Source organism: Mytilus edulis, chromosome 2 (assembly GCF_963676685.1).
Source record: "Mytilus edulis chromosome 2, xbMytEdul2.2, whole genome shotgun sequence".
Classification (NCBI taxonomy): Eukaryota; Metazoa; Mollusca; class Bivalvia; order Mytilida; family Mytilidae; genus Mytilus; species Mytilus edulis.
In genome coordinates, this window is record NC_092345.1 from 33,672,331 (window position 1) to 33,683,026 (window position 10,696).

Genomic DNA, 10,696 nt, shown 5'->3' on the forward strand with positions numbered 1-10,696 from the left:
GTCAAAACCAAGGGCAATGGTTACAAAAGGACTATTTACATTTGGAAGACGATTATTGCACTGGAGACTTTGATATTTTCAAGCAGCTGTAAAAAATAGCAATGGTTTAACAAAACTATTTACATTTCAAATACGATAAAGTGGACAATAATCATTCACATTTTGAAGCAACAGTTAAACAATAGGCAGTGGTTTAAAAAAAAAGACTATTTACATTTCAAACACTAGTCGGGAACTCAAATCATTTACATTTTCAAGCATCAGTTAAAACTATGGATACTGGTTTCAAAAAAACTATTTACATTTCAAACACAATTTTGTGAACTCAAATCATTCACATTTTCAATCAGGTTTTATATCAATGGCAGTGGTTTAAAAAAAACTATTTACATTTCAAACACTAGTAGGGAACTCAAATGATTTACATTTTCAAGCAGCAGTTAAACAATGAGCAATGGTTTCAAAAAGACTATTTACATTTCAAACACTAGTAGGGAACTCAATGTTTTACATTTTCAAGCAGCACTTACATAATGGACAATGGTTTCACAAAGACTATTTACATTTCAAACCTGATTCAATGAACTTAAAGCTTTCACATTTTCAAGCAGTAGTTAAAACAATAGGCACTGTTTTCAAATAGACTATTTCCATTTTAAACACTATGTAGTGAACACAAATCATTCACCTTTTCAAGCAGGTGTTAAAACAATGGGCAATGGTTTCAAAAAGACTATATACATTTCGAACACGATTTAAAAACTCAAATAATTCACATTTTCAAACAACAGTTAAGACATTGGGCAATGGTTTCAAACAGACTATTTACATTTCAAACACAATTTTGTGAACTCAAACTATTCACATTTTGAAGTAGGTGATAAAACAATGGGCAGTGGTTTCAAAAAGACTATTTACATTTTAAACACTAGTAGGGAACTCAAATCATCTACATTTTCAAGCAGCAGTTAAAACTATGGACAATATTTTCAAAAAGACTATTTACATTTCAAACACGATTAAGGGAACTGAAAAAAAAATCAAATTGCAAGCAGTAATTATAAAAATGGACAATGGTTTCGTAAAAGACCATTTACATTTCAAACACGATTTAATGAAAATAAATTCTTCACATTTTCAAGTAGCAGTTAAACAATGAGCAATGGTTTCAAAAAGACTATTTGCATTTTAAACACTATTAGTGAATTCATTTACATTTTCAAGCAGTCGTTAAAATAAAGATCAATGGTTTCAAAAAGACTATTTACATTTTAACATTATAAGTGAATTCATTACATTTACATTTTCAAGCAGCAGGCAAAACCAAGGGCAATGGTTACAAAACGACTATTTACATTTGGAAGACGATTATTGTACTGGAAACTTTCATATTTTCAAGCAGCCGTAAAAAATAGCAATGGTTTAACAAAACTATTTATATTTCAAATACGATTAAGTGGACAATAATTATTCACATTTTGAAGCAACAGTTAAACAATATGCAGTGGTTTAAAAAAAAGACTATTTACATTTCAAACACTAGCCAGTAGGGAACTCAAATGATTTACATTTTCAAGCAGCACTTACACAATGGGCAATGGTTTCACAAAGACTATTTACATTTCAAACCTGATTCAATGAACTTAAAGCTTTCACATTTTCAAGCAGTAGTTAAAACAATAGGCACTGTTTTCAAATAGACTATTTCCATTTTAAACACTATGTAGTGAACACAAATCATTCACCTTTTCAAGCAGGTGTTAAAACAATGGGCAATGGTTTCAAAGACTATTTACATTTCGAACACGATTTAAAAACTCAAATAATTCACATTTTCAAACAACAGTTAAGACATTGGGCAATGGTTTCAAACAGACTATTTACATTTCAAACACAATTTTGTGAACTCAAACTATTCACATTTTGAAGTAGGTGATAAAACAATGGGCAGTGGTTTCAAAAAGACTATTTACATTTTAAACACTAGTAGGGAACTCAAATCATCTACATTTTCATTCAGCAGTTAAAACTATGGACAATATTTTCAAAAAGACTATTTACATTTCAAACACGATTAAGGGAACTGAAAAAAAAATCAAATTGCAAGCAGTAATTATAAAAATGGACAATGGTTTCGTAAAAGACCATTTACATTTCAAACACGATTTAATGAAAATAAATTCTTCACATTTTCAAGTAGCAGTTAAACAATGAGCAATGGTTTCAAAAAGACTATTTGCATTTTAAACACTATTAGTGAATTCATTTACATTTTCAAGCAGTCGTTAAAATAAAGATCAATGGTTTCAAAAAGACTATTTACATTTTAACATTATAAGTGAATTCATTACATTTACATTTTCAAGCAGCAGGCAAAACCAAGGGCAATGGTTACAAAACGACTATTTACATTTGGAAGACGATTATTGTACTGGAAACTTTCATATTTTCAAGCAGCCGTAAAAAATAGCAATGGTTTAACAAAACTATTTATATTTCAAATACGATTAAGTGGACAATAATTATTCACATTTTGAAGCAACAGTTAAACAATATGCAGTGGTTTAAAAAAAGACTATTTACATTTCAAACACTAGCCAGTAGGGAACTCAAATGATTTACATTTTCAAGCAGCACTTACACAATGGGCAATGGTTTCACAAAGACTATTTACATTTCAAACCTGATTCAATGAACTTAAAGCTTTCACATTTTCAAGCAGTAGTTAAAACAATAGGCACTGTTTTCAAATAGACTATTTCCATTTTAAACACTATGTAGTGAACTCAAATCATTCACCTTTTCAAGCAGGTGTTAAAACAATGGGCAATGGTTTCAAAGACTATTTACATTTCGAACACGATTTAAAAACTCAAATAATTCACATTTTCAAACAACAGTTAAGACATTGGGCAATGGTTTCAAACAGACTATTTTTACACTTTTTAGTGAAATCAAATTATTCACTTTCTCGCGCAGCCGTTAAAACTAGGGACAATGTTTTCAAAAAGAAGATTAACATTTCAAACACGATTAGGGAACTCAAATCATTCACCATTTCAAGCAGCAGTTAAAACAATGGGCAATGGTTTCAACAAAACTATTTACATTTAAAACACGATTGAGTGAACTTAAATCATTCATCATTTCAAGCAGCAGTTAAAACAATGGGCAATGGTTTCAACAAAACTATTTACATTTAAAACACGATTGAGTGAACTTAAATCATTCACATTTTCAAGCAGCAAGTAAAACAATGGGCAATGGTTTCAAGAAGACAATTTACATTTCAAACACGATTTAGTGAACTCAAATCATTCACTTTTTCAAGCAGCAAGTAGAACAATGGTTTCAAAAAAGACTATTTACACTTAAAACACTATTGAGTGAACTGAAAAAAATAACATTTTCAAGCAATAGCTTAAACAGTGGGCAATTGTTTCAAAACGACTATTTACATTTCAAAGACTATTTAGTGAACTCAAAATTCACATTTTCAAGCTACAGTTTAAACTACTAGTATAGACAATTGTTTCAAAATCACTATAATTTACATTCAAACACAATTTTGTGAACTGAAAACATTCACATTTTCGAGCAACAGTTAAAACTATGGACAACGGTTTAAAAAAGGCTGACTATTCACATTTCTTTCAAACATGTTTAAGTGAAATCAAATGATTCACTTTTTCACGCAGCCGTTTAAACAATGGACAATGTTTTCAAAAAGAAAATTAACATTTCAAACACTATTAGGGAACTCAAATCATTCATCATTTCAAGCACCAGTTAAAACAATGGGCAATGGTTTGAAAAAGACCATTTACTTTTAAACACGATTTAGTTATCTTAATTGACAGGAATCTGCAATTGCACCATGTTGTGATAACTGTAATAAGTTTGTAGTATGTCATATGAAATTGGCAATTTTCCACGAACATATACATGATCAATCAGGGTATCTCCATCAGTTGTTGCTTTGTTTAAAATTTGTTTGAACTCATTTTGTTCCATAAACAACTGTATTTGTGATTTTGATTTTAGAATGTCCTCATTAAAATCACCCATAAGTATTGTTGATCCGTTTTCAGGTGGTAAAGCATCAATAACATGTTGTAACTGTTCCAAAAATATAGATGTAGTGTATGATACTGGTCTATAGATGACAAGTATGTTGGTTTTGATGACATCAATATTCACACCGATACATTCAATATTACAAGATTCTAATGATAGTTGAGTATACTGCTGCTGATTTCTGACATAAATACCAACACCACCATGTTTTTTGTTACTTAGGTCATTAAAGATACCTTTTGTTGATGTATATGATTCCGATCTTGGTTTATGTATTAAATGAAAATGTTTCAAATTCGGTGAAGTAGATTTTTTTTCCATCCACGTCTCTGTTAAACAAATAAATTTCACATTTTGAATATCACTATTTGCCTGCAGGTCTTCAATATGTGGTATCAATCCTTGAATATTATGAAGCAATATACGTAGTTGATTTTGCTTTAAGTTCAGCTCATCTTGTCTTTGGACTAAATACTTTGGCATCCTTTGCAGTGCAGTTGAAATCTGTTCAGTGCAGTAAATCTTGTCTGCATTAAGGTCTTCAATTACCAAACCCTCCAATGATCTAACACGACTGAGCGCAACATAAGCCATACCAGCAGCAAATATGTTCTTCATTGAGACAACCGCTTTATCGGTGGTGAGTCCCTGTACCTTATGTGTGGTACAGGCCCATGCTAACTGCAACGGAAATTGATGTCGGACAGCATTTTTCTTCAAATTTTCCTCAATTGGCGTAATGTCAATTGGTATATGTTCTCTTGGCTGTGATGATGAGACAGGTTTTCTTCCAATGTTTTTGTTGTCAAAAAGTACTTTTACTGCACATGGCAAAGAAGACTCCTTGCGGCCAGGTAGTATGCTTATCACCGTCCCAATAACACCATTGACCAAACCTATTGTGATATCAACATTCCTTATAAGCATAACTCTGGCTTTCGGTCCAATTATTAACTGTGGAGGTAAGAAATCATGTGAAGTATCATATGGTGAAGTTTGGAGAATAAGTTCGCCTGTCGTTGGATTTCGATCATAATCCTGTGCCATTATTGTTTCTGTTTGTTGGCAAACTTTGGCAATCATCTTACTGTTATGACAATCTATTTCTTTGTTAGTGGCAAAGATATGAAGACTTTCTTCGGGAACAGAATGTGTCAAACAGGATTTTAATAAACAATAATCAACGGGTAGCAAATTCTCAGCTTTCTTTTTTACACGTAATCTGTTCAATAAGTGAGCAAATTCGGAACCCTCCTTTTGTCGCATTATTTGATTCAATTCAACCAATGAAAAATTTGAACTCCATAGTGGGAAAAAGTTTTCCGGTCTTAAATCGTATAGACACTTCTGTTTCACGGGTGGTAGCTGGTAAAAATCTCCGACAGCAATAACACATATGTTTCCAAAGAGAGCATTTCCACTTTGCTTGATTTGGCGTAGTCGCTCACTGACATACAGAAGAACACGTTGACCAACCATGGATATTTCATCTATAATTAAAACATGAAGGTTCTGAAGTTTAGCTCGAAGCTTATTTATTTCCTCATCACGCATGTAAATATACGGAAATGGTAGTGATTTAGAAAGTGAAAACGCTTGATGAAGAGTTGTTCCACCGATATTGAAAGCAGCAGTTGCTGTAGGTGCTGTGACAAGCACAACAATATCGTCTGGATTTGGTGCATGTGGAGACAGGATTTTGTTTGCCTCAAAACACAAGCACTTAATAAGGTGACTCTTCCCTGTACCAGCACCCCCATTAATGAATATCTTAAAAGGATCTGGATTTTTGCCATTCACTTTATCTAGGCACCACTGTCTTATCTGATAAAAAACCATTTTCTGTTCTGTATTTAGTTGTCGCAACAGGTGTTTTAATTCTTGCGAAGTAAATAAACTTTGCCTAATTTCAAACTCTACCCCTCCTCTGTGTTTTTTGTTTGTAGTGTCTAAATCGGGTATTTCTAAGCTATCTTCATGACCAAGGTGTTCTTTCTCACTCTGTGTTTCTATACGTTCAGCTTCTGACTCTGGAGCGATCAATGCCCATGCATCCTCGAGGGGCCCTTGTTTTTCTAACAACTCCTGTGCCTCATCTAACTCGTCTACATTGTGCTCAAATACCTGTCTGTTTGATTCTACAATTGCTTTTACTTTTTGTGGTTCCTTTGATAAGTCAAAGGCAACTGCTCCATTGTTATACATTTCTTCATAAGTTTTAAATTTCAGTGGCTTTAGTTGGCCATCCATTCTGTGAGGCAAAAAAAGCTGTAGACTTGATTTAAAATATAGCTCAGGATTCTTGTTTTTAGAAAATCTTGGATATGCTACAACGGCTGCCTCTGTCCGAGAATGTTTACGAATGTATCCAAGATCGCTCTGCAGTTTAAAAACATATTGTGAAGGTTTTTTGGGGAGTTGTGAAGGTGAGAGAACACGATATTCAGATGAAAATGATGCATAACAGATAAAATCAAACTCTGGACTGACTGGGCGAGCCTTGTATCTATCATACAAAGAATGCATCCATATACTTTTATCTAACTGATTGGCCTTCATTTGAATGATATTAAGTGGTAAGCTCATTTTTACTGGATTATTACCAACAGGAAGAAACTGGACCTTTCTTGATGATTCCTTTAGGTGAAGACCGCATGCCCTATATGTAGCTTCTTGTGCGCTGACTTCCCGCTGCCTGAAGTAGGCTCCTCCTATTTGTTTCATGGCATCCTGAGCATCACAATTACCTTCTGCTGCTTCTTTTCTGGCATTTTCTAAAACTACTCCCATTTCTCTTTCTGCTTTTGAAATATAAGAGATGATATACATAACACATGAATAGGCATCAGTTATGTATTGCAGATCCATATTTGCATTCCAACAACGGAGTAGACTTGGGTTGTACTGATTGATCCAGATATCAGCAGGTTTACGTTTTAAAGTGATGTTGGTTCTTTTTGTTAAAATGTTTGATGCTGATTCAAATTCTTCTTGAGTTATTCCAGCTGCAGTAAAAAGGTTTTCTGTTGTTATATGTTCTAAGTTTACATTGTTTATAGTATTCCATAGTTTTAGTAATACGTCTTTTGCAAATGAATGTGTCTGTTTTGATGATCTTTGTACTGTTGGTCCTGTTTTACTTGGAGTACGAGATATGAACGTATTTTCTGATGGCGGTCGTGGGAAATTAAATCTGCATTGTGTCCCTTTTTTTGCACATGATTTCGAGTGATTTTTGCTGTGCTGCTGCACACTGGTAACTATTTCATGTAATTCAGGGTCACTAGTAACGCCAGGTAGTTCGCAAGTTACGTACGTGTCTACAAACTCACACACTGTCTTGTCGTCATGAGTGTCAAGTAATGGCGCGTCTTTAATCCAAAATAGACAATGTGCATGTGGAGATCCGCGTTGTTGAAACTCAATCCGATGAAAATGGTCCTTGACATTACCAATGATATTTTTCTTTATTATGATTTCTTTAAGGAAAGTGTTAAACCTATAATCAAACATGACAGCGCTCATTACTGGATTGTTCTGTAATACTTTGGATTTGCCAGTCCAATCAAGATCTTCCAACGATTCTGTGCTCTTTTGTTGCTCCAAGAGAACTTGAAGTGTTTCTGTCCATCTCAAGTCAGCTGCAGAGAATGTTGCAAACCAAGTAGGAATGCCTAGTTGGCGTATACTAGCCATTAAATCACGGAGTGTTGCTTGCCAATATGGAGGTGTACCTCTGATTGGTGTCATGAATTTATATCCCTGGTCAGTGGTCAAAATTTTTTTCAGTTGGTTCTTATCTGTGAGCATACTTGCTGTAATGGTGTTTCCTGACTGATCTTTTCCACTACTTTTGCGCAATGCTATTGACACTTTAGATATTACCTGCTCAAGTTCAGACAAGTACTGAGCATAAAAAATGTAGGATGTGTCACTTGAAAATCGAGAGTCAGCACTGAAAAGTCTCGCATGGAAATATTTTGACCGTGTAAGATGCAGAGATCTCTTACCATCAAAAGATCCAAATGATCCTTCAGGAAATTGAACAGGAAATGACATTGCTTCATTTCCTTCTTCTTGCAACATGCTGACAGGTGTATTCCCTTCTCCTGGGGCAACACAAAAGATATGATCAAAATGCTGGTCTAGAATTTCCTGCCCCATATCCACAGGTTGGAGGCACGTGTCCGAAGGTAAGCCTCTGTCCTTTACTGACTCGTCTTCGTCATTGGGATTAGCAATTCTATCTTCTTCCTGTGGTTGCAACTCAATATGTTCTGTCTCTTCTAAAACTAAGTCCTCAAAATCTGAAGAAGTATTGTCTATCCATTTTTTATTCAACAACTTGTCATGATAATATGGATTTTTTTCCTGTAAATATTTCAAACCGCTACAAATTTTCTTTCGACTAACATATTCATACTGATTATAGCCTTTGTATTCTAGTTTTCGTTTGAGCTTACATCTGATTAGTTCTGTTTCAGTTTCACACCTTGGCAGTACATTGGTGGTCTTCTCAACGTCTGTAGGAACAGAAACACATGGTCCAATAAACCCTCGCTGATTTCCTTTTGGAAGCTGTATTATTTTCATAAATGGTATCCTTATAGAGATTAGTTGCTTTTCCAATTTATTCAAGGAGTTTAGCTGATCTGGAATATGTGGCAATTGAAGACCATTAACATAAGCGTCTGGTGGTAATTGTCCTTTCAGAACGTGGTAGTGGCAGGTAAAACATATCCATTGCTTGTGATTTATGGTTTCACAGGTGTTTTGACATTGGTCCGAACAACTGGAAAGGAATTGTTTAGTAATGCAGCGATTTGCCATTGCTATGCTTTTTGTACCTTTTTTGGAGTATTTTTGTTTGTCACATATGACAACCTGTTTCTTAAACTTAAACTTGTGACAAACTGAGCATACACAAGTTGGCCCATCTCTAACTTGTTTTCTAAAGAAAGTTGCAATACCATGCATATTGTGGTTTTTATTTAAACGTCTTTGTTTTATCATCAACATTTTCCTTTGTCTTATCAGCAGGTCATGTTTGTACTGCCTACGTAATCTTTCTTTTATTTTTTCATTGACAAGCACTTTCTGTCTATACCTTAATAAATTCAATCTGTTCACTTTTTCATGAAAGCTGCAGTCAAATGCATATTTGTGAAGACTTGCTCTTTTTACTGCCTCTCTAAATTGAATATTTAATTTGTATTTAATTTTGCTCCTTTGCTTCACTGCTTGTTGAAATGGTATGTTCAGATGATATTTGGATTTACTCCTTTGTTTCTTTTCTTGTTGAAACTGTACATTTAACTGATACTTGGTTTTACTTCTGTTCTTCACTTCTTGTTTAAATTGTTCATTTAGTCTATACTTGTCTTTACTCTTATCTTTCTTTGCTTCTTTATAAGGTATATTTGAATAGTATGTCTCCACGCTGTATTGTTTTTTATATTGTCTGTAAGACGGCTTTTCCTTATACATTTTCTTCCATTGTGTTTCAGACTGTTGCTTAGCAATGTTAACAGTTTCTTTTTGCAAATTTCTTTCTTTTCTCTTGCGTTCTTTGTCTTTTTCCCTCTTGTTTCTGGTAGATGTTTTTGTCTTCTTCTTTTGTGCCTTCTTATATTTATCTTTTTTGTATTTTGATATTCTTTTGTCATCATCAAGACTCCCTTCGTTGTCTCCTTTCTCTTGCTTCCTTTGTTCAATTAAATCATTGAATGGTAGATTAAAGTCTTGTATGAGTGTACTCTGATAACGAACTTCATCTTTAAGTTTTGAGACAGCTTTATTTAAAATATTACTTTCAGATGTATGTAAATTAGAATAATTAAAACCTACAGAATGGGTTTCTTCATCATGACATTGAAATTTCTTTGACGAGATTTTCTGAACCAGTTGATACTCAAAGGGTAGTTGAAACTCTTGTTCGTGCTGAGAGTGTAACAATACTTGTGTCTTCAAATTTTGTAAAGTTTTTTGAAAATTAATACTACAAGCATTGTAGGTAGCTGGTTGGTTATGTTCAACAACTGGGTAGTTATCAGGGAGTATAAACTCATGTTCATTGTTACAATTTATAGCTAAGCTTTCCTTTACCTCTTTGATAATTTGCTTTATATCCATAGCAATATTTTGCATTCAATATGCAAGTGATGAAATTCAGGTCTTTTTTGTGATCTTTAAAACAAATATATTCTGTGGGTAGCTTAATTTCTGTTTGAGTTGAAAATAAAGTTATAAATCTCAGTTTAATAGATATAACAAAAATGTTACAAGTAAATACTGCAAGAAGTGTAACAGAAGCCTTTGTAACTTCTTTGTCTTCATGCGAAATGAATTCGTATACGACATTTACATATGAAAATCAAATCACTAATGCGTATTTCGAATGTGCGTCAACATATAATCGAAATGAATAACTGTACCTCTGTCCAATGATTATTGTATAATTTGTATGTATTTCAAGATTTAAAATTTTTGAATTGTTTTCTTTTTTATTTATTGTGTTTTAAGTTCAGTGGATTCAACAAAGGTCGACTAAAAGGTTTTTTTTCTTTCTATCACATGAAAGAAAAAAACAAAATGATAAGATCTCATTCAGACATTGTCA

At 33.5% G+C, this 10,696-nt stretch overlaps 1 protein-coding gene across 1 annotated transcript; it reads right to left on the bottom strand.

Annotated features, from left to right (window-relative positions):
* Window positions 1–3,849: 3,849 nt before the first annotated feature.
* LOC139510823 (uncharacterized) lies at window positions 3,850–10,209 on the bottom strand. Its single transcript, XM_071297358.1, has one exon. The coding sequence runs from the start codon at window positions 10,207–10,209 to the stop codon at window positions 3,850–3,852; it is 6,360 nt and encodes a 2,119-aa protein (XP_071153459.1).
* Window positions 10,210–10,696: the final 487 nt, after the last annotated feature.

Coding starts and splice junctions, on each gene's coding strand:
- LOC139510823 (XM_071297358.1), bottom strand. CDS start 10,209: ATGGATATAAAGCAAATTATCAAAGAGGTAAAGGAAAGCTTAGCTATA.